The sequence below is a fragment of the Theobroma cacao genome, chromosome 4, assembly GCF_053813885.1.
Source record: "Theobroma cacao isolate CCN51 chromosome 4, ASM5381388v1, whole genome shotgun sequence".
NCBI classification, from domain to species: Eukaryota; Viridiplantae; Streptophyta; class Magnoliopsida; order Malvales; family Malvaceae; genus Theobroma; species Theobroma cacao.
In genome coordinates this window covers 32,779,381-32,803,710 of record NC_142642.1, presented here as the reverse complement: position 1 = coordinate 32,803,710, position 24,330 = coordinate 32,779,381, and the positions used below count along the sequence as shown (strand labels likewise).

Sequence of the window (24,330 nt, the reverse complement as noted above, 5' to 3'; positions counted from 1 at the left end):
TTGGTATATCAGTACCATTCTACTTCACTTTCAGCCAAAAAAAAGTAATAAACACAAATAAAAAGCTTTTTCGAGACAAATTTTGACAGTTATAGAATTTCATTTAGATGAAATATTTCATAATATTTATCGAATTTGTTGTTCCTATGTCGTAATTTCACGAAATAAAAATTCAATGGGGAGGGTAGGAATGATGGGCAATCAGTAATTAAAAGGAAAGTTAGGGCTAAAGTGTTAAAGTGGATGCATTTGATATCCACTAAGTGGGCGCTCTATTTATTGTCCCTTTCTTTCGCAAAGTGTGTTTTTTCTCTTTTGTGGAGTAAAGTGAAGCTGCTGAAGCAGAAGCCCAAAGAGAATAGCCAGAGGGGTCTTAAGCACCAAATAAGCAGAGAAAAAAACCAGAACCAAGCAAACGCAGAACAAATGGCTCTGAAATTGAATCCCATCACTTCTCAATCTCAGAAACTTCCGTATTTTGCTCTTCCACCAATGGCCAGCCTCAGATCTCCCAAGTTTTTCATGGCCTCCACTCTTCGTTCTGGCTCCAAGTTAGTGCCTTTCTTTCTTTCCTTTTCTTTTTTAATTTTGTCTTCGTTAATTAGTCTAACATCATTATTTTCTTGTTGAAGCATGGATCTTGACTACTTTCCTTGAGTTTTAGTTGATTTTGGATCTGGGTCTTTGTTGTTTTTGCCAAAATGGATTTCAAGAGCTATCTTTTATGTGGTGATGTCTTATGATCTAAGTGTTCTTAATGTTAAATGGCCTCTAATGTTGGTCCTTTCCATTTGGGTTTGTTAATTTTAATTTAGAAATCATTGAAATAAGGTCCATTTCGTATTCTAGGTTTTAGTACTTTTTAGCTCTTTATTATTATTACAGTTCAAAAAAAAAAAAAGCTCATTGTTATTATTATCAATTGCTTCTCTATATCAAATTGTGCTTAATTAGGTGCAATGATAGGAATAGCACATGTCTTGTAGTATTTTTGGTCGCCTTTCTAGTAGTGAATATGTTCACCATCTTTCTTTTGATCTTTTTGTAATTTGATTTCATGTTGCTGGGTGGTCTGTATTTGCATTATTAAAATTGAGACATTGAGAACTTGATATAAGCCTTTCTTATGTGCTTCATTGAAATTCACGAGTGCTATTAATTTTGAGAGAGAAAAAGGTTCATGTATCGTATTTAACTTTCTTATGCTTTCTTTTCTTTTATTATTCTTGAGTGTATTAATCGTGATGTGAATTTCTTGTTTTTTACAATTGGTTTGACTGCAAGATAAGCATGGGGGTTTGATAGTGACAGTTTCCATTTGTTTAAAGCGTATTTGGGACGGTTTTCAAAGAAAGACGTACAATCAAAGCAACCTGGAAAACGTTTTCTTCCTTTTTTTTTTAATTTTTGACAGCTTTTTCTTCTAGTAGTTTCTTTCAAGTGAAGTTTGATTTGAAGAAAAGTCAAATATTTGGTTTTCCAGTTTCATGTCTTGTTTTTGTTTGAGAGGAATTAAAGAAACTAAAAATATCTAATTCCTGATAATCTTATTCTATTCAACTTCTTTTTATTGATTATCTGGTTTTTAATGCAATCTATGATGTTAAGGCTTACAGTGTTTTTCTTTTTGTCTCTTTCAATGGGTGGTATTGGGGCCTGTTAGGAGATTAATTTCTTTCTCAACTAACTTTGTCTAAAGGAATTTATTCTTTGGGTTTGCATTAATTGGATGCTATTTCTGTTGTGTAATACATTCTTCTTCGTTTCTTTTTTTAAAGCAATTTTATGCTTTGTCTAGGTAAACCTTATCTTCTTTATTAATTTTGGGGTAAATTTGTTATTTACGATTTCCTAATTTGTCTTTTTTGGATCATGGTCTTTCAAGCATTTTCTCCCACCTGTTGCATGTTTTTTACCTGTTGATATGATGGAGTCTTGAGTAGTTTAGCCAATATGTTGAAAGTTTTTATCCTTGATGTTGCTCCTGATGGGTTAGAAGCGTCTCATTTGCGCATATGTATCTGGGCCTCATCCCTTTTCATTCATACAAAAAACAAATTGTTCAAGGGTTTTGTGTCATGCATACCTGTTCCTTATTCATGATGTAATATGCTCTTGCTGATACTCAGGGTGATTTTTGGGGCTCCCATACCATGTGAGAATGTTTCCGTTATATGTCACTATGTCATTTGTTTCTGTATTTATGTTACCTCTTTTGTTTAATTTAATTTCCAATCTTATGAATACTTTACACAAAAGGATCTTACTGTTTTTGGGTCATGTTTCTGATCTAAGAACATTTTATTAGCTGATGTATTACTGTAATTTTGCCCTATTTTCTTTTCATTTATTTCAATGTACTTTGTTTCAACATGGTTGAATCTATGTCTTGAAAAGAATAATCAAGTTGGTGGAAGTAGTTCAGGTTCTCTAGACATACTGGCTGATGGGTAGTTTTCCTCTTTCTTTTAAGTAATTTCACGTTACTGTTTTTTGCACTATGGTTGAATCTATACCTTGAAAGAATATTCAAGTTGGTAGAGTAGTTTGGAATCTGTTGTCCTTACTCCTCAGTACTCTATTATTCTTGTTCCGTTTTTTAAAAAAAAAATCTGTCCTTTTAAACAGAATACATATGTTCCTCATGATTTCTCTTAGGAGTGGACTTTTTTACTTTTAAATGTTGTCGTTTGTTAACATTTTAATTAACTGATTTTGAAGTACTTTTTCTTCATATTTGATCTTTAAATCTCCTTATAATCTTTTTACCTTTCTCAAAGAGTATAAATACTCAACTTGGTTAACATAGTTTTGATACTTTGAACATTCTTCCTGTATCAAGTGAAGGATATTTGATTATTACCTTACTTGCAACCTTTAAGTCATGGCTATATGCATGTACTGGAAAAAGAATATTTAAAATAATTTTCCATGAGCCTTTTTCCTGGTATTTGTTTTGTGCATTTCTGGGGGGTTATCCATGAACTGCCTCTTTGTAGTCTACTCTTGCCGTAGTTTTTGTATGGTTTGTGAGGTACTGATGTTTATGGACTTCTATCCATTTTCCCTTATTTGCATACTATTTTCCTCATGTTTGGTCTGAGTGTCTCTTTGGGTTCCATCATATGGTCTCAGCAATATGGTTTTTCTTGTGGTTGTTGAGAGTAGGTTGATAGCTATTTGTGTTCTTTCTGATAAATGGTAATGTAGTCAACCTACATTACTTTCCAAATGGTTCTTGCAATGTAAATTCTTATCATTTAATTAGTGGTCATATGGTCATAAGCTATGGGTTGTGCAGATAAAGCATTTTTTTTCTTTTTGAAAGGACAGAAGAAGCATTTAATAAGTTTGTACTTATACAAAAGCACTTAAAAACATGATTATTTACAATTTTTAAAAAATCAGATAAACAATTGGCAATTTTTAAGTTTGATACTTAACATTTCTTTTTTCATTTGATGTCTTGGATGCTGTCACTTATTTATGCTACTATAGAATGCTGATTCCCCTACTGGGTCTGCTCTATGTTTTTGCTACTTATAGCACTTTAAAGCCCTTTATTCTAACATCTTGGAATATATATATATATATATATATATGTATGTATGTATGTATGTATGTATGTATGTATATAGTTGCAATTATTAAAAGTGCATTTGCACTTTGTTTTAAAAAGAAATGTAAAAAGAAACATGGGAGCCGATTACATGTACTTTGCAGAGAGGGACAAGGCCTTACAAGTAGTTTGTGCACTGCAAACAGTGAGGTTTCTGCAGTAACATGCTTGTACTTCATTGAACATCTCAAAGTAAAATATTTCTTAAATCTTTATCTGTCATGTACTGGCTGTGTTGAGTTACAGCTGGGACTAGTTTGAGCAAGTTAAAATGACAAACTAATCCTTTTCGCATTTCATAAGGTGATATTCACAGTGGCAGACCTTGTGCGAATAATGATTTGACCCCATTTCCTGAACTCTCATTTGATCTCCTACATGTTCCTTTCCTTATATTTGGTGCACCTCTAGCCTTAAAGGGCTTTGCTTCGGACACTAAATATTTTCGCACTAAATTGTGGCTTCTGGGATTTTAGAACTTGAGTTCTAATTTATGGCCCAGTAATTAATGACTCTATTTGATAATGTATTACTAGTTATGTTGAAACGTAGTCTGGTTTTGTAATCAGCAGCCTGGGGTATCTTACACAAAGTATATAAAGCTGCTATTTTTGGGCCAACATTTAAAGATGTTTCATAAATTGTTATTGCATATCCTTTTGGTCCCTGCTTTATTGTTTTCATGTGCTGGATATTCTGGAACATGCAGTAAAGAGATAAGATTTGTGCTTATGCAATTTATTGTTGCCCTTTAATCCTTACTTGCAGATCTGAACTGTGAGAATGTAATCCTTGCTTACATAGGATTTATTTACTTAATGCAGAGAGGTTGAGAATGTCAAAAAGCCTTTCATGCCTCCTCGGGAGGTGCATGTTCAGGTCACCCACTCCATGCCACCACAAAAGATTGAGATCTTTAAATCTTTGGAGAACTGGGCTGAGCAGAACATTTTAGTTCACCTCAAACCAGTTGAGAAATGTTGGCAACCCCAGGATTTTCTTCCAGATCCTGCTTCTGATGGATTTGATGAGCAAGTAAAAGAACTAAGGGAAAGGGCTAAGGAGATTCCAGATGATTACTTTGTTGTTTTGGTTGGTGATATGATCACAGAGGAAGCCCTTCCAACTTACCAAACAATGCTTAATACCTTAGATGGAGTTCTTGATGAAACGGGTGCTAGCCTCACCTCTTGGGCAATTTGGACGAGGGCATGGACAGCTGAAGAAAATAGGCATGGTGATCTACTTAATAAGTATCTCTACTTGTCTGGAAGAGTGGACATGAGACAAATTGAGAAGACAATCCAGTATTTGATTGGATCAGGAATGGTAAGATGCTTGCTACTCAATTTATTCACTCATTATAGTTTGATTTTGAACCTTTAAATGCACTTGACATTTATGACTTTATTAAATCCTTTGCAATTCTTTGAAGGACTGCATATCGGGGTCTCTTGGTGACAATTTATTAAGTTTTTTTTTCTTTAGTCTTTTGGTGGTGTTTTCTTTGAGTGCGGAGGGGATGAGAAAATCCATGCACACAGAGTATAGGCTTCCTTTTCGTTTCTATTTATCTTCTATTTTGGAGTTACACCTTGTGAAAATGCATTCATCTTAACATTGCACTGTATCAATGCTGGAATTTCACTAAATTGTGTATATTATGACATTTAACTACTTTTCACCTCAAAATAAACATACAGGCTAGATGCCATTTTTAGAGTGGTACAATCCATCCAGTGAGCTCTTTTCCCCCCTATTGATCAATCTTTTTAAAGTCTCTTCTTCTGTATTTATAGGATCCCCGCACAGAAAACAGCCCTTATCTTGGATTCATCTACACATCATTCCAAGAAAGGGCAACTTTTATCTCCCATGGGAATACAGCCAGACTTGCCAAGGAGCATGGGGACTTTAAGTTGGCTCAAATATGTGGGACGATTGCCTCGGATGAAAGGCGCCATGAGACAGCTTATACTAAAATCGTGGAAAAGCTCTTTGAGATTGATCCTGATGGTACTGTCCTGGCCTTTGCTGACATGATGAGAAAGAAAATCTCGATGCCTGCCCACTTGATGTATGATGGCCGAGATGACAACCTTTTCGACCACTTCTCAGCTGTTGCACAAAGACTTGGGGTTTACACTGCCAAGGACTACGCTGATATTCTGGAGTTCCTGGTGGAGAGATGGAAGGTGAAGGAGCTGACTGGACTTTCAGCGGATGGGCGTAAAGCTCAAGATTATGTGTGTGGACTTCCTCCAAGAATCAGAAGGCTAGAGGAGAGGGCTCAAGGGAGGGCCAAGCAAGCACCCAGTATTCCGTTCAGTTGGATTTTTGATAGAGAAGTGAAGCTCTAGGTCTTAAAAAAGAAGAACCAATTTTTCTGTGTCACTGTGTGGCAAGTGTCTTCTCATTCAAGGAAAAACAGGGCTATAGAGAAACATGATCAAGCTGCAACTTCTCTTTAAATTCCATTTTTAATGTGGCATATGTAAGGGGAGGAATTGTTTGGGAGGTGTGTGGCTTCGGTTGGGGTGTAGATACAGTTGTTTCTGGGTGTGGGGTGTCATTGGATAATTGAGATAGGGGCTGCTGTAGCTTTTGATGTTGTGTTGTTTTAGATAGTCTCGTCCTCGCTCGAGTTTGTGTTGTTCCTTTTGGTTCTTTCTATAGTTTCCAGAGTCTAAGCAAATAATCTTCTTATGGCAATTTTGGTGATAATGATGGCAATACCCCATAGTTTGCAATAAGAAATTCCTTTTCAATACATTTCAGTGACTCAATATTTTTGTACATATTTTGTTTAAGATTGTTATAAGCTAATTTAATGGGGACTTCTTGGCTACAGTGACACTTTCGCTGTCCCCCATATAGGGGTGGTAATGGGTAATTCATAATTTTTTATGTTATTGGATCCGATTTAAGTCAAATTAAGACACTCTATAATTTGTAAGTTCGATTAAAATGCTGTATAATTGAGTTTAAATAGTAAAATTATTTTACGGTATCATTAACTGAATTTGGTTTTAGATAAAAGACTTTCGATATTAAATTTAAATTTTGTGTATTATTGATCATTTATAAACTTTTTATAATTAATGAATTATTTATTAAAATTAATTGATTATTATAAGTATGATTTTAAATTTTAATTTACTAATTTAATTTTTATTAATAATATATAGGAAAATTAAATTTTATTAACAGATAGAAAGTAATTTTAAAATTTAATAAAAATATGTATAAAATTCGAATTAAAATATCCTGGCACTCTCTGTAGCAACAAGCAGCATCAGATTAGTAATGGAAAAATAACTTGGGTTGGAAAAGTTTTTTCAATTTAAAATATATTATAAAAAAATTTAATATTTTATGTTTTTTATATAAACTACAGCAATCCAAAATATTTTTTTCTTCTACTATTTGTATCATGACATCATTAAAACATTTTTTATAGTCATTAAATTTCGATTTATAAATAAAAATATTAAATTATATTGAATAATTTTCTTTAAAAATATTTTTAATTTTAATAATATTAAAATAATTTAAATATTAATATTTTAAATTAAAATTAAATATTAATATTTTTAATTTGTTTAATATTATAAGCTATATATTAACATTAATCAATCCTACACTGCTTTGAGTGAATTTTTAATTTTTTTTCGTGTTTTACTCCAAAAACGCTTTTCATTTAGACTCTAAAATTAAATCAAAACGCAGTACCAATCTCTTTCAAAAAATTAAAACCCATCTCAACAGGTGACAGACTTCTTTATGATGATCGTTTGACCCTTTCTATCATCATAAACAATACCATTTTTTTTTTTGCAGAATATTATTTATTCCATCACCAACACTCAAATTATCTACTTTGTTGATATTTTAAAGGCAATAAAAAGAAGATTAAAAATGTAGCGACTTGTTCGAGGCCACGATCAAAACGAAAATAAAATTTGATGGGCACGGAGAATCGCTTAATGCTATCGCCAACCTTCAATGCAAATGACGCCATTTTTATATACTTTGACGCCCCTGCTCTGCAAATTGGCTTCTTTCCTTGCCAAACTAAAACCTTTTAACAGAAAAAGCTTTCGCAAAATAAATAAGTAAAATAACGTACGATCCTACACAAAATATACAAATCTTGAGAGAGAGGAGGAGAAAGGCGAAAGGGAGGAGCCCTGTGAAAAGATACAGACTGATGACGGTAAAGGGTCCTTTATATAGAGGTGGGAGGTGACCACCTAAAAATAAAAACCCTAACCCTAATAATCGGAGACTGAATTTTTAACGTAAAATGACGGGACTGCCCTTGCATGGTTGGTTGGTTGGTGGCTTTGTTGGACTTGTACCTGGGTTCGGTTTAATGTGTAATCTTGGGCTGGGCTTGGGCTATTTCAGATAGCAAACCTTTTCTCTGGTTTGGCTTTTCTTTGTTACTTATCAAATACATTTATCATAAACAAACAAAGAAATTAAGGCATGAAGATAAGTCCTATCAATCAAATCCAAAAAAATAAATATATCAAGGAAGAAGGCAAGGAAACGAAAAAAAGCTTAAGGCTTTAGAGATCTGAATCTGATACATGGAATTGTTCCTAAACTCTTGGCAGACATAAATTTGCTTTGGGTATTTGCATTCCCTTGTCATGTATGGTTTGAAGCTGCATTTCCTGAAGCCATATTATTTGAGTATGCGTGCTTATATCAACAACAATGACCCTCAAATTTGTTTCTATCTTTTTTTCTTTCAAATGCTAGGGAGTAATTGAAAGATGGTATCAAAGGAGGGGAGTGGGACAAAAAAGAGCCTCACCGATCCTCAACTTGCCAAGGCATCATCACCAACTATCTTCTTTTCTCTTAACATAAGAAAGCAGTAAAGATTAATGAATTCTGTTCAACTGAAGGATAGTTTTAAAGGATGGACTCCACTGTAAGTACCTAACATAAAGGAGGGATTGGACCAAAAAATGCCTCACATAATCCTCAACTTTTCAACTCATGCTTGCCAAAGCCTCTGCAAGACAGCAGCTATATCCTTTCTCTTCACACACACAAGTGGTAGAATTCAAACTTTCAAATGGCTCTTAAACGATAGTTTTTACTGCCCATTGATCCTTTTAAGATCAAAATCGAGGCAAAATAATTTCCACCTTGTACAAAGGTGTGTTGATTATACATCTGAGATATTATTATTCTGCACAATAACTACCATGGTAATACTAACATCAACCACTAACACTGAGGGAAGACATTAATAGTAAGAAAATATTTGTAAAGACAGTCAAACATAATTCTGTAGGGCATACTTCTTTGTCAAAGCATAGTTTACCCAGCCAAAAGATGGATAAGCAGAAACCTTAGGAAACCTAACCGAAAGCAAAGTTCCCATATATAAGCAGCAGGTTATTTCCTGTCCCTCTAATTACAGGAGTGAAAAACAAATCTCAAGTCTGGAAATGTGAGAATTTCATGAAAATTGACCATTGCTTCCCCTTAAATGCTCATATTTAATAACAATGTCTTCGCCCCAGAATGTGAGTGAGAGCAGCCACGAGAAATAAAAGAATGCATCATACATATACTAAAATCAGCCCAAATTCTACCCCACCTAATAAAAATAATGACACAAAATGTGAAGATATAGATATAGAAAACAAAGAATAATCAAATTATTTAAGTGCATATGATATAATTATCCAGCAGAAGTCAAAAGAATTTCATGAGAAAGAATGACCCCCTTACCTTGCAAGCTATTCCAAGTACCTGGTAATTAGCTTTCATGTTGTGTATAATGGCAGCTTCAATCAAATCAATATTTTTTGTTCCATCCTCAATCAAACCAATTCACTATCTTCATACAAAGCTTAGATCATGTAAAAGGTAATGCCAGGGTACATTCTCATATAATTCTACAGTGTTTTTTTTTTTTCCTTAACTTTGTAATTGCCATGAGACTCATTCTCTCCTTCTAGAAGGATAGGCAAATTCTGTCTTCTTTCTCCACCTGCTTGATCTTGTACATAAACAGACAAGCAATTCATCAAATAGAAAAAAAAAACTGTTTGCCAGTGCTCTAAATTCACCACTTAGGGAGAACATATGAAGAAAAGGGCAAATAAAGACCTCTTAAACCAACCAGAGATATTGGTACTAAGGCCACAAAAATAAATATGTCATGAAGATGAACTTCTAAATGTCAAATCTATAAAAACAAGTTCTAAATTATGAACTTTTACTGGAAAATTCCATATCATTTTCATCTACTGATGAGATATGTTTAAGGGAAGAGACAGTTACACACAACAGAAAATCAATGAACAAGCTCAAAACAATTCAGTTGTTTTGGGCCCATCTTCTAAGCTGGAAACGCAAGCTCTTGCAGTTTCAATTCAAGATGTTTACATCTTCTGCTATCAGAAATATTATTGTATTCATAGTAACACAGGCTATTTACACCTTCACCCCTCCCCGGCCACCCAAAGAAATAGACTTTTTCCTCCTATATGTTGAACCTTCACCCCCCATTCCTACAACAGATGGTATCTTAGCAACAAAAACTGTAAAAACCTTACAACAATATGATAATATAGCTCTTTATAGATGCCAAGATAAAATTCTTCATCAAACTTCTGAATTCTGGTGCGAATATGGTTGGATGAGGTTGAATGGACTTTCATGCTAAAAATTCCATGTAGAGCATACCCAAGGACAAAAAATAAAAAAAGGTATCATCATATTGGTGACAGGCAAAACCTCTTATCAAATAGGTTCCTCACTTAATCAGAGACTGCATCAACAAAGCATAGCTTAATTCTTACAAGGCTGTAGAAAGAAAAGGCACTTATGCAGAATAACAGAAGAAGAATCGACTGAATTTCTTGGATAAGTTTTTATTACGCACATTCCAGTACAAGGTACAGTTCACATCAACGCACACAGCTAGCAGAGAAACTTTTCTGAGGCTATATTTAAACACTAGCAACAACATCAAGCCAAACAAAGGGGTCAACAACCAAAAATTGCTAAAGGAATCTTCATATTGATCAAATTCCTAAATCAATGACTGTATAACAAAAGACTGCAATTCAAGTGCACATCAAAAAATGCACATCCCAATAATGAGTTCTTCATGCTACCTAGTTACCAGCAAATGAATATATGTGCAGTATATTTGAGGCAACAGCTTTCAGCAGTTTAGATAGTCAAAACTTCTAAGCTTTCACTTCAACTTGTTTTGGCCCGTTTTCTGGTATTAACAATCCAAGCCCTTCTTTCCTTTCAGCATTTGCATAAGATTTATTCTTGTTCTGATACATTGGATTCGAAGTCAACACCCTCAACTCTGAATTCCTATTAATCTCCAAAACTTCAGGCAACCCATTGATGCATCCTTTCGACATTCCCACATCAATCCTTATTGCTCTATTATCACAAGCACCATTAATCCCAATCTCTTGAATCGTATGACCCATAATCATCCTCTTTGCACCAGGAATAGTAGCAAGGACATGTTCTAGAAGTGAACAATCACAATTCTTTGCCAACTCATCAGAAAACTTCCTCAACCAAACCACAGCATTCCTCCCTTTACAGTATCCCGGTGCACGCCTCCCCATCAACCCATTAATCCAATCCCTCACCTCCTCATTTATCCTCTCCAATCCATAATCCACATGTTTCTCCAAAAGCCCTCCGTGCACGAAAACAGACTCCCCAACAACCAAAACAGTCAAATTATCAGCTAAGAATCTACGAGCAATTGGACCATCAGGTCTCAATGCAGCAATTCTCGCTCTGATACTATGATAGAACCTTTCGGGCACGCCACGAAACGAGAGAGGGATCCCATGAAAAGGGTCCTTAGGCTTTTCCAACCCATGACACAAACTCTTCATTTTGTTCCCTACACCATACCAATAAGCCCAAACATTGAATTCCTCTAAACCCTTTTCAGTTACATACCTGAAATCACCTTCCACATTCATTATCTCATGATTACCATTCAAAGTTATCAACTGCCCACCACTTTTAACAGCTTCACGCTTCAACTTCTCCAAGAAATAAAGAATCTTGAGCTCCTCCCCACCACGGTCAAGCACGTCGCCAATCTGAACAACGGTGGCGGACCCACCCGACCAACGATCGGACCCATCAATGAGGCCGGCGAGACGGAAGGCTTGCTTGGATTTCTCGAGATCGCCATGGAGGTCGCCGATGGCAACTAGACGATCGGGGGAAGGGAAATGAGTTTGAAGGGCTTTCTGAGGAGTTTGTTGCTGTTGGGGTAAGAAGAGACCGCTGACTGAGAAGTCTACGAAGGTGTCCACGAATGAAGAGAGGAGTGACGGAAGGTTTTCGCATGTTGGAGATGATTGGTTTTGTTGTTGTAGTGGTTTGGTGCTGTTTTCCATTTGCTTTCGCTTTTGATGGTTGCTTCTGCTGTAATCCAGGATACAGAAGGATAAAGGTAAATTTATTGACTGAAAAACGTGAAAGCCTGTCTCGCAAGCAGCAAATCCCAGTATTCGTATCCAACCCCCATGCAATTTTCTTTTTCTTCTATCAATCATAATTCGAATTTCCATTTTTTTTAAACAAAATATTTTCAATTCATAAAATTACTAAAAAATTAAATGCTCAAATATTCCGATTCTTAAAATTACAATAATAATACTGCATCTTAAGGATTGAAATTTTCAATTTATTAGGCAAAACAAACAAAAAATCAATTTAAAACTTTGTAGGATCTTTAAAGAGTTAAAATTTGAAGATAAATTATGCAGTCAATTGTAAATCATGAGAATTTATTTAGACAAAATAAAAATATAAACATTTAATAACAAATAAATATTTTTTAAAACTTATTAAATAATTTAGAAATTTTTTTAAATATTAAACCAACCACCTCGTAGATTACTCTCAAATAAAAAAATTAGTAAATTTCTTTTCAACATGGGCTGTTTGAGCCCAATGGATAATTACTATTGGGTTGGATGGTTGGACTTGGACCTGACCGCTCTTCAACAGAATAAACTAAACTCCTTGGAACTTCTGATTTGAGCAGCTTGTCAGCAGCCAAAAACCCTATAAACCCTATAACAGGTAAGTTGGAAAGAATCAAAAAGGAAAGCAGGGAGAAAAAAAAGAAACGAAAATGGATCACATAGCAGCAATGGAACAGCAATTGGTTTCAGAAAGAATGAGGAAGAAACTGAATGAAGTGAATTTGGCTGCTCAAGCTCAACTTGCTCCTGTCCAAGACCACATCAATTTCACTCTTCAGGTCTCCTCCTCTCTTTCTACCCCAAAGTTGGAATCTTGACTTGTCTTTTTTTTCGTGGGCATCTTTTCTCTGTTTGTCAATTTCTCATGTTTATAACCCCTGTATGATTTCTCTGGGCTGTTTGATTCGTTTTGGTCAATGGGTTTTGTTTAGTTCATGCTTAGGAATTGTTAGAACCATATAGAGATTTAGAAGGTAAAGTTTTGAACTTGCTGATTGCTTTGGGTATCAAAGCCTTTACGTTTTTCTTAGTTTTTTGGAAATTTTGTAAGATATCAAGTCTGTTTATTTGGTTTAATTGTTTTGGCTAATCAGTTCTGATAAAGAATTTAACTCCTTGGTTGTGGTGATTTTTATTTTGTTTAAAATTCTCATGATGATTGGTTGCAGCAAGCGTATTTCAAGTGTGCGTACGAGTGCTTTGACAGAAGAAGGAAACAAGAGGAGATAAGCAATTGTGTAGAACATTGCAGTGTTCCTGTTGTTAATGCTCAACAGCATTTTGAGAATGAGATGGCCAAGTTTCAAGTAAGTTCATTTGTTTTTCTAATTTTTGGTTCCAGAAAAATACTTTACTGTGCTTCGGTTTTCTCTTCATTGAACAGCTTTACCTTTCCAAGGCTAAAATTTTCTTCAAATTTCACTTCATTTCTTTCTTCCACTTGACCTCCGTTCTTTCTATCTTTACAAATTTAGGGACCTTATACAGTTTCTTTCCATTTTAAATATGAGCTGCTGTTATTGTCTGTTTTGAATGCTTTCCTGGAGCTTTATTTTAGAAGGGTTTCCAAAAGTTAGCAATATTAAATGCATTTGCTCTCGCATTTCTTCTTTCAACTGGTATGCATTTTCTAAGTAGTTAAACAGAGAGGATCCTTGGATTTGATATGATGTGATGGACAAACACTACCCCTTTCCTTTGTTAGGAAATGTCAAAGGTGAAGATCCTTCTCCATTTGGTTTTCTGTCATATAGAAAGTTCACTATCCCCATGTATCACAAAATTCTGTATCGAGTACCTTCCCTGCGAGCAATCCAGTCAGCTACCATAAGTTCCGGACAATAATGGAGGAATGTACTCTATGAGAGGCTATTGGCTCATATGCTATTCATCCCTCCCCCTTTTTGCTTCTGTACGGCCAATGGTAGTTAACTTGCGCTAGTCTCTGGAGAAGTTTATTTGCTTCTTTAACCTGAATCAATGATTATTTATTGGAAAATGCATTCAAATGCAGTATAGGATACCTTAAAGTTGATTTTACGTGCAGTAGAAAGCATTCGGCAAAGAGTTATTACTGCAACATAGTTTGTAAAGTGTAGACCTGATTGAATGTGATTACTGATTCCAATGTAGCTGGGCAACTAAACTCAAGACCAGACTAGTATTGTAGATTTGGTCCATTTGGAGATTGAAATAGAAAACTGGATAATGTGATAAAGAGATATGAGGATGGGACAAAGAAGAAGAAAAAGAGTTGTGCAGGAAAAAATCTATTTAATGTTGCTTTTCTAGTCACTTTGTTAGTATATTGAATGATTCAATCAGTATGTTTCTTTCATCACTCAGGGAATTTATTTTCACCATATAAATAATGTCTGTCTGGTGGAGGAAGACTTGGTGATTGGAGCTAGAAATCTTGTTATTGTTCTTTGAATAAAAACTGTTTTTCTACTTTAGATAAAGGATTCTTCATTTTTTTGTTATTTATGGTGCAAATTGAAGTTAATTCTTTTGCACAATCTAAGGATTCTTCATGTTTTGTGCAATTGTGTTGACCTTTCATGTCAGATATTGCACCATAATAGTACACTAATGAATACTTGTTCTAATGGATGTAGGAAAGGTTAAATAGATCCTTGATGGTCTGCCAAGACAAGTTTGAATCAGCTAAGCTTCAACAGATTAAAACTGAGGCAATCAATGAGTTGGAGTCATGTGTCAACCAGTCAATAGAGGATAACATGAAGACGATGCCACACCTTGTTGGAAGATTGAAGGCTTCTTTCAACATAGGTGCTTGAGCCAAATGAGTACTAGGATAGTGGTTGTGACCCGTTTTCTGTTTACTCATAGAATCTTAATTCAAATCTTGAGATTTAATTGAAGGCATTAAGATCTGCCCAGCAATGCCTTTATGGCCACCTGGGATTAGGCAAATTATATTCACTTATTTGTTACAGATGAACCAAGTATTTGATTTTACTTTGAATTAAATATTCGAGAAACCACCTCCTATACAAGTATCCTCTTAACAAAAACTCTCTCTCTCTTTTTTAAATATAATGTTTGATGTTTATTTTATTTTTATAACTAGCACTAAGGATAGAGTTCCTATTACACCAAATCAGAGACATCCTCTCCCAGATTCAAGCATCAACCCTGTTCGTTGATCTTATACTTGCACTGTGTTTTACATGACAATTTATACACTGTCTAGGCTTTTTCTCCCAATCAAACTTGCAATTAATGCTTGAAGCTCTAGCGGAAACTTTGTCCATAGCTGAGTCTGTGCTTCCCAAGATCATCGTATGATTTGCAGTGGTGGGTCATACCCCTTTTGGAGTGTAAGTAAATCGTTTATTACATAGACATCTACTTTTTCCAAGCCAAAAGTTTTCTCCCAGGACCGACCGGAAGCTGGCACATGTTTGGCTTATTAACCCATATTGTGGATGGATAGGAGTAAGCATTTTCTTTTCTCGTAAAGTCACCAGATTACAAATCTGACTCTTCCAAAGCCGTACCTTGTTGATGGCGCCAGCCTCGTATACAATAAGGCCTTTCTTTCCAGTCTCAAAGGTCTTAAAGGATCATAGCCAAGAACAGAAGAGGCCAATAGTTTGGTATTAGTTAACAACTATGTTACTCAGATTAGGGAGTGTCAGATACGGGCATCTGTCCTATATAAGTGTGTTCCATCCTTTTTAGTTTTTTTCCATATATTTGGAGCGTCAAACCCTATAGTCTTTTCCATCTAATATGTGCTGGGCAGGATACTTCAAGGAAATGTATAGCCAGAGACTCAAAGCAACATAGGACTTAACAACAGAATGAAATTGAACATAATTTTTCATACTTGTCAATATACTATCCTGTTAGGTTCTTCGTCACCTTCTCACATAAATTGCATTACAATCCTCATCTTCTGAAACTCACAAAAGAAGCAAAACTAAGCAACAATAGTTAAAAGCAACCTATAACTTTATGAAAAACTTCAAGCAAATAAAAAATTAGGAGAAATTTTTTTCTTCTCTTATTTTAAAGATTATCGTGTACATTATAATGTATAACCAAGACACATTACTTTGAAGAATATGTCCAAGGAAAGAAACAAAATGTCAATTTCATTATTACCAGCTACACTATAATGTATAACCAACAAAGACAATTAGTTCAAAACATTGATTCAGGTACATAATAAGTGACTCTTACATAAAGACCTTTACCTTGTTCTTGACTTCATTATTACAGAAAGAGTCAAGAGATCAAGCCTTTGATGCCATGCTTGCTCGAGCCTCTTGCTTTTTGTGCTCCTCAAACTTATCAATAGCCACCTGAAGCTCATCCGTACCACCAACAGCTCTCATGGTGTAGAAATATACCCCAAATACAAATGCCGTCAAGCCCCCGGCAACTACCAGATTCTTAGTCTTTGGTGCAAGGCTGTTATATCCCAAAAGCCCAGCCATCTTAGAAGCAGAAAGTAAGAGTAAGATGTTTATGCCTTCAAAGCTGAAAACCACAAGAAATCAGTCTACTTTCCAAAACTTCCCTTGGCAATGGGTGGAAAAAGAGAGTAAAGGAACACGCTGGCCCTAAAAACTATTTTTTTCAGCACAGAAAAGTTAATGCTTGATTCATTTCTTGGAAAAGGAGATGGAAAAAAACAAGGAAAAAAAGCAATGAAAAAGAAATAAAGAACAGGAAATTTGAAGGGAAGAAATATTTAGGCTCCATTTCTTTGTTGCTAGCTTTTCCCTATTTTATTTTGCTTCCTAAGAAATGGCCAAAAGCAAAACCAAAATCTAGAAAAGGAAGCCACACTGACTCTAGCACAATTGTTCTGTATAAAAGTAAAATCATGCATTTGATACTCTAAAAATCAAATCAATTTTTTAATTATTTAAAAAATATTATTTGCTTTTGTATCTATACACAATTTTTGCTTCCACACGCAAAGTCAAGTAGTAAAAATAAAAACCAAATATATCTTGGTGATTTTTACAGACAAATTGATAGTAATACATATACAAATCTAAAGATAAGCACAACCAAAAACTGAGGAATCAAATTGAAAAACACAAACTAAGAATGATGATTTCAAACAAAAGGGTTTTAAGAACAAAATCAGGCTTTGGGTTATCCTTCAAACAATTATCAAAACAATGAATATCTCTAACAAAGTCGTGATCTTTTCCACTTCCATTGATTGTAGTACATGTATTTCGACGATTTCACTCCATAACAATAAAACCCATTTCTCATACCTCTCAAAAAAATTGAATTCACATATATAAATACACCAAAGGCAACAGCTACCATTTTAATGTTAAAACAAATAAGTATTTCGTTCGAACTTTTACAAAATAATGGAGTGATAATCTTCCTAACACTTTTCTACAAACCCAAATTGTTTCTCTAAAAGAAAATAGAATATGTGGAAGCCAAAGCTGACCTGGAAATCTCAAGGCGACGGTTGTTTTGAGCTTAGCTAGAGTTCAGAACAAAAAGAGAAACAGAGAGGAAATAGTACGGAGTTGGACGACAGAGACCCAGGCAGCAGTCAGCGGTTGGATTTGGTAGAAATGGTGATGGGCAGGCAAAATATATTGGGCCTGGATCTTGGTCTAAAAGCCCATTAAGTAAAATTTGTTTAGCCCCGTTTGACTCGAGTCTGACTCAATTAAGTTCAATAAAAAGCTTGAAACCCCACTCAACAGTAGGTTTGCACTTGAATTTAAAAATTAAATAAACCTTAAAAAATATGTAAATAATTATAATGCTCTACTTATGTATAAATAAAACATTAAATATTATAAAAAAATTAAAAATTTTATAAATATTACTAAACTCATACTTGATTCGTTATTCATGTTGCTTAAACCAAATTTCAATTAAAAAGTGAACGAGTCAAACTCGAGCATTTATAAAGCAAGACTTAAGAGTAGCTTAAATTGTTTACATCATAATCACACACAGGCACACAATATCTAGTATAGTCTATAATTTATATTTATATTTATATTTACACAATAAGTTATTATCAAAATGGAAAATGGCATAAAGAGTGAAACTTCTGTAATTAAAATACCCTTCTTATTTTAGTTAAATTTTATATATGTTAATTTTTTTTTCTTTTAATAACAATTTCTAATTCCTTATTTCAGTAGTCTTTTTTCTTAACGCAGAGCAACTACAAAATTTCATAGTTTCTACAATTTTTTTTAATTTATATATGTACATAATTTTGAATATATTAAAAACATAATATTTAAAATTAAAAAATATTGAATATATATATTTTTATACTTTAATTTTTGTTCTTCTTCCTTTTGCTTTACAATAAATAAAATTAAAATTATGTTCTTATATTATCAAAGAAAATTTCCCTTTTTCTTTCTTTTTTTATATTTAATTATATTTATATTGCTTTAATCTTTTTCACCTTTTTGATCTCTCCAATTTTAGCCCTTTTTTCCTCTCCTCCTTTCTTTTCTATTTCTTCTCATCTTTCCTCTTCTGTTCGACTGCTCAACTAATATGCCCAAGAGAGCTATATAAAATTAATCCAGTAATACCTTTCCCAAAATTAAGTATCTTTAATCTTAAGAGCCAAAAAATAGACGTCATAAGATTCGGGTTTTCTTCAACTACACTTCATAATTAACGAGACGTCACTTTATAAACGTGTAAAGATAAAAATTCAAAAATCTTTCAAAATAAATTCTTTTAAAATCATGAGTATTTGTTTTTTAAAATTTATTTATTAAATGAGACAATATCATATGATTCACATATATAATATATAAAATTTATACACTAATAGTAAATTAAATATAAATCGGATAAATGTTTTATAGTTTAGATTTGTTATAAGGTCCAAATCCTAGAAAAAATTGTCCAGTTGGTAAATGGTCAGGGGGAAGCAAGGCCAGCCTAGCACCAACCTCGGCGGCCTCATCTGGGGTGTGAGTGCCCTGCCCACGAGTCATGGATGTTTGAGTGAAGCCAGGGCAAAAGCAATTAATGCTTAATCTACTCCCTTGGAACCGCTTGGCCAGAACCCTAGAATAAGCATTCAGTGCCAGCTTTGAAACTGAGTAGTCCGTCCATATCTCCGGCCACCCTTCACTTTGCCACGTTCCATTCTTCACACTTTGAAGAAACAAATTCACCACCTCTTCTATTTGTTCCTCCGATAGCCTCTCATTTTGCAGAGTTGCTTTTATGTTAAGGTCTCTCACTTTCTGTATGCATCAAGGAATTATATGGTTGCAATTAATTTAAGATAAATATATGTAACACAAGAAATTCGATTAAAATAAAAAAAACCTTTAATATTTTCATACAATCAAAAATTCATTTACAGAATTTCTTAAAATTTTTTTATTTTGGATCATCGAGTCATTGATTTAAAAAAATAATATTTTAATTATTAATATTATATAAATAATACATCCTTAATTAATCAATCATTAAATATAAATAAGTTTCCGTCCTGACATGTGACACGAAATATTTATATAATGATGATATGGAATAAAAAACTTATTAGTGTTAATATCAATTACAATTTTGTTTTTGTTTTTTGACAGTAAGTAAAGGAAGCTTAAATTTAAAGCAAAATTAAGATTATTTGCTACTTACGTTCATGGAGCCAAGCCTGGAGCTAATGTTAAGTATCCGGCTTATGGAAGTTGAAAAGCGAAACAAGGGCAAGAGTGACTCAGTGAGTAACTTGGCTCCATAGAAATTGGTTTTGATGACAGTCTCCGCGTACTCCACCGAGTTCTCATCGATCTCGTTGAACGAAACAGCAGCATTGTTAACCTGAAAATTAAAAATTAATAATAATAATAATAATTAGAATTAGAGTATTAATATATTTTTCATGAAATGCCAATCACCGTCAATAACCTATATGGAATTGTTAAGAATATGATGCCTTGGGATAGATTATTTAATTTAAATTAATTTGGTCATACCCTCATATATATGCCAATGTTGATGTTTAAAAAATAGAGTGCAAAATCTAAATATGGAAAGGGTGCTTAATATAATTAATGTCAAGTAGGGCTGCCTTTCAATTAATTAAATTTTTATTATATAGTAGCATATAATTAGAATAAATAGCTAGCATAAGTAAGACAAATATTGGTTCTTTTACAGCTAGTAGAAGAATCATAACTATCAAGTTAATGTTGAAATTCATACACAATACAGCTCAAAATTTGACTACTGAAAGGAGGCACTGATGACCAATAGTTTCTTTCTTTTTTTAATACTATTTTAATGTGAAACTAAATAAATTATTAGTGCTGGTCAAATTTATATAATGATAAACAATTGGTAGAAAGATATAGGTTTTCCACACCCAAACATAAAATAAATTAAGAAAAACCTAATTCAATTGCTAAACAAGGTTATGTAATCTCGAACTTGATGAAGAATCAGATGCACCGATCACATTAATTTTTGTTTATGGGATTAGGGATAGTGTCAACTCTGTATATTAGTGCTTAAAAACTCTTTCTCCAGTCATTATCAAGGGAGACTATTATGTAAGGGTTTAAAAGATTACTTGTTTATCTCTAATATTGAAATAATGAAGAATCATCAGGTAACTTTATATTATACTAATATATATAAAATTATGGATATTGGAAAACTTTTTAATTGATGAAAATATTTGTTCATTATATTTTAAAATTATCATTTCAGTATTTTTTATTATTAATGTTAATAAGATTTATTTAATTTACAAATATATAAGAATCTCTATTGTATCGAATGACTTTCATTAACTATTAATAAGATTTATTCAATATGTATATAAAAATTCTGATTATATTGATGATTTTTGTTAAAAATACTTTTCTTAATTTTTATAATATTGAATACAATAGCTGATAGTTAAAGAGATGATTTTCAATAATTTAGTAAATATATTATTTAATATAGTAATCACAATAAGTGTCTTTTAATAATTTTATCGAGTGTTCTTAATTAGAATTTTTTAGCAAAATTCTTATAATAATAAAAATATTCATTAATTATAATCAAAACCCTTGATGACAATACTTCTCTTGTCCTACTTTATTTATTTTTGTTTGACATTTTTGATTAAATGAACTCAATTTTATTTATTATTTTTTTAAAAAAATTGAACAAAATATATTTTGAAGAATTTAAAATTCAAAATTTATAAATTTTATTTTTATTCAAATTTATAACTTTATAATATTGTTAATAATGAACAAAACTGAATTCAATTTGACCCAAAAAAAAATCAATGACAGGGAAACCATAACTGGAGGAAGGACTATTTTGATTGAGAAAACAATCTTGGAAATTAGGATCATATCTGAGACTAATTTCTCCATGTGATCTCCTCTCTCTCCTTATAATCATCGTGGAAAATACTCAACAGTATATGAACGAAGGAAAATGTGTGTGACGAATTAAAGAAAAAAAAAAAGGAAAAGAATCAAGCCCTGGTCTTATTAGATCGCATCTGGTCCAGCCTCTCAGGCCATGAGAGCACATGGAAGACATGCACCTTAAACTATATGAGATTAATAAATGTTCATTCCTATATATCTATATACACAAAAAACAAAATAGCCCCTAGAACGATAGTGAGCTATTTATCACAAATAAATGTACCATCTATTATTAATCTTTATCTTTATCTTTTTTTAAAAAAAAAAAGAAAAGAGAAATTAAAACTGTGATGTGTATATCTGACAATTACAATGCAAGCGATGATTAATAGACTTACAAGAATATCCAACCCTCCAAACGTTGTATCCAGCCATGACACAAAGGTTTGGATGGAAGCAGGCTTTGAAACATCAAGGGGAGAGAAGTGTACGTTAGGAAGCCCTTGCTCTCTGAGTGACTCGGCTGCTTTGTTTCCTCTTTCTACATCTCTAGCAGTCAAAACCACCGTTAACCCCAGCTCTGCAAATCGCTTCACTAGCGCAAATCCTATGCCTTTGTTGGCTCCGGTGACTACAGCAACCGTGTCCCTGCACCACCATCTGCATGAACAATTGAAAAACCCATGCTAAATTAAACATCAAATTAAATCAAAAGGGTATCACCCATGCGTTTTGATGAAAAGTTTTCCAAGTATCTGAGGGATTTGTTTTCACTACCTAGTTGAGGAGAGGGGAGGAGAAGAGAAAGAGAACTCAACTTCTTTCGATGCCATTATTTGTTGCTCGCGGGGAAACTGTTGGAGCTTGATATACTATATAGCGAGAGAGGGGGAGAGGAATTAAGGGGGAGGGTCATAAAGGAAAAGGCTGTAGCTAGTACATGTGTGAACATTAAGATGACATGATTGTATAAAGAAATGGGTTTTTGCGTATAAACATGGAGGGAGATAAAGCAAACCAAAGTGTGGATTAAGGGTGGCGTTACAATAAATTAACAAGATTAAGGGAATGGCTCTGATCAGTTGATGAAGTCTTAAACTATAGTTTTAGGTCAGGGGCGTGCGGACATATTCAAGGAAAAAAACGAAAGGTACTCCCCAATTACACGGAATGTCTACATCTCAATTTACGTTGATTGCACCATAAATAATCCAAGAAATATTCACCAATTTTAAGCCCTTGACTCTGATGCCATATTGGATATATAATATATATATATATATTACCAAGTTCAATTCAGTAAATAAAATTATATATATAATAATGACATAAAAAATTATGTAAGAGAGAAGAGAATGAACAAGTATATATATATATAATATATATTAATTCACAGTCAACACGCAAAAGGATATTAAGAGAGATAAAATGGCCTATCCATACGAGAACAACAACAGTAGAGCAGAATCCAAGCCTCCTCTCTCCTTCAGACACGTGGTGGGATGTTTTCACCTCAGCCCGTAATTTATGTTGTCACCACTTTGGATCATTTCAATTTTTTACTTTATATTTATCCAATAATAGAAAGAAGTGTTTGATTTTTGGACAATTATAAGTTTAATGAATTATAATTGTAAGTGATAGGAATAAAAAAGAATTTATAATTAATGTATTATTATTACATAAAGAATTTGTATACCATCCAATGAGTCATAAATTAATACTTAATTAATGAGTAATTTTTTATATTTGCATTGATGAGTAATTTGAAAAGGTACAGAATCCGTAAAATTAAACATTCATACAAACTTAATTAGGAATTTAATGAATATGTAATTTATATTAAATTAATTCTAAACCTTTTAAATTTATCAATAAACGAAGTAAAATTATATGGCACTCATCAAAGACTTTTTAATTTAATGTAGTGGACCAAAGTTATATGGGACTCATCAAATACTTTTTAATTTAATGTAGTGGACGAAAGTTATTAGGAGATTACTCATTAATACTTAATGACCAGCTTAAATCATATTAGATTTTTTATTTTTACAATTGAGAGATGAGAAATTCGAAACTTACTTTTTAAATATGAAGATTATGCATCAATCAATGAATCAAATGCCTAAATGTTTAAATCATATTAGGTTAAATATGTAAAAACTAAAAAGCAATGAAACTTAAATAAAAATAAATAAATAATGATATAGAATGCGAACCTAATTTTTTAATACAAATTGTCATCATATATCCAACTCGTTCATATCTTGACATAAGTTTGCATGCAGGATAATTCGTCCATGAACTACATGTCCCAATTTTCTTTAGTTATCACAACAAAAAAACGCTGAAGAGATGCTTAATTATTTCCAAAGAATCATAATAATTAAATTATTTAAAACTTAAATTTTCAATACTAATTTATCAAAATACGCCTTATATATAAAACAATCATAACAATCAGCTACTTCTTTTAAAGATATGCCTTTCTCAACACATGCGAGATGATTTTATAAATCTATCTACCATGATTGTAAAGAAGGAAAAAAGGTGGTCCTTTCAATCTACCTTTGTGCTTCGAATTCAGGAATTAATACCATAAGATTTACATAAATATTGGTTGATGTATCAATCAAGTGTGCATGCTTGGAATCCACAGAGCAAAGTGGTTGGGTTTGGGTCACGCTTGAAAAGTCAAGGACTGATTGCAAAAGACATAAAACAACATAAACATATTCTAACTTTTTGGAACTTAATGTTAAAATAATTAGTTTAAATAGGACGATACAATTATAACCTATATGTCTAG

At 33.1% G+C, this 24,330-nt stretch overlaps 5 protein-coding genes and 1 non-coding gene across 8 annotated transcripts; 2 read left to right on the top strand and 4 right to left on the bottom strand.

Moving 5' to 3' along the window:
• Positions 1-289: 289 nt before the first annotated feature.
• On the top strand, positions 290-6,391 carry LOC18602344 (stearoyl-[acyl-carrier-protein] 9-desaturase, chloroplastic). Its single transcript, XM_018120023.2, has 3 exons — positions 290-551; positions 4,444-4,948; positions 5,419-6,391. The coding sequence occupies exons 1-3, from the start codon at positions 427-429 to the stop codon at positions 5,977-5,979; spliced, it is 1,191 nt and encodes a 396-aa protein (XP_017975512.1). The 5' UTR covers positions 290-426; the 3' UTR covers positions 5,980-6,391.
• A 1,145-nt stretch (positions 6,392-7,536) lies between these two features.
• LOC148763307 (small nucleolar RNA snoR86) lies at positions 7,537-7,666 on the bottom strand. The gene has a single exon (XR_016026050.1). It is a non-coding gene; the product is annotated as a small nucleolar RNA snoR86 (small nucleolar RNA).
• A 2,833-nt stretch (positions 7,667-10,499) lies between these two features.
• LOC18602343 (Calcineurin-like metallo-phosphoesterase superfamily protein) lies at positions 10,500-12,184 on the bottom strand. The gene has a single exon (XM_007033668.3). The coding sequence runs from the start codon at positions 12,043-12,045 to the stop codon at positions 10,846-10,848; it is 1,200 nt and encodes a 399-aa protein (XP_007033730.3). The 5' UTR covers positions 12,046-12,184; the 3' UTR covers positions 10,500-10,845.
• Positions 12,185-12,695: 511 nt separating this feature from the next.
• On the top strand, positions 12,696-15,158 carry LOC18602342 (uncharacterized). 2 transcript variants are annotated; one of them, XM_007033667.3, is made up of 3 exons: positions 12,696-12,917; positions 13,308-13,445; positions 14,757-15,158. In XM_007033667.3, exons 1-3 carry the CDS (start codon positions 12,789-12,791, stop codon positions 14,937-14,939), a joined length of 450 nt encoding a protein of 149 aa, XP_007033729.1. In that variant the 5' UTR covers positions 12,696-12,788; the 3' UTR covers positions 14,940-15,158. The 2 variants fall into 2 exon arrangements, with proteins under 2 accessions (XP_007033729.1, XP_088661342.1); XM_088805216.1 differs by lacking the exon at positions 14,757-15,158 and adding an exon at positions 13,844-14,600.
• Positions 15,159-16,233: 1,075 nt separating this feature from the next.
• Positions 16,234-17,731, bottom strand: LOC18602341 (cytochrome oxidase assembly protein). 2 transcript variants are annotated; one of them, XM_007033665.3, is made up of 2 exons: positions 17,594-17,731; positions 16,234-16,650 (listed from the first exon to the last, which is right to left on the bottom strand). In XM_007033665.3, the coding sequence occupies exon 2, from the start codon at positions 16,605-16,607 to the stop codon at positions 16,404-16,406; it is 204 nt and encodes a 67-aa protein (XP_007033727.3). In that variant the 5' UTR covers positions 16,608-16,650; positions 17,594-17,731; the 3' UTR covers positions 16,234-16,403. The 2 variants fall into 2 exon arrangements, with proteins under 2 accessions (XP_007033727.3, XP_088661366.1); XM_088805240.1 differs by having other exon boundaries at positions 16,234-16,607; positions 17,594-17,713.
• A 1,237-nt stretch (positions 17,732-18,968) lies between these two features.
• On the bottom strand, positions 18,969-22,563 carry LOC18602340 (NAD(P)-binding Rossmann-fold superfamily protein). The gene is made up of 4 exons (XM_007033663.3): positions 22,299-22,563; positions 21,920-22,181; positions 19,786-19,968; positions 18,969-19,385 (listed from the first exon to the last, which is right to left on the bottom strand). Exons 1-4 carry the CDS (start codon positions 22,352-22,354, stop codon positions 18,993-18,995), a joined length of 894 nt encoding a protein of 297 aa, XP_007033725.3. The 5' UTR covers positions 22,355-22,563; the 3' UTR covers positions 18,969-18,992.
• Between the last annotated feature and the right edge of the window lie 1,767 nt (positions 22,564-24,330).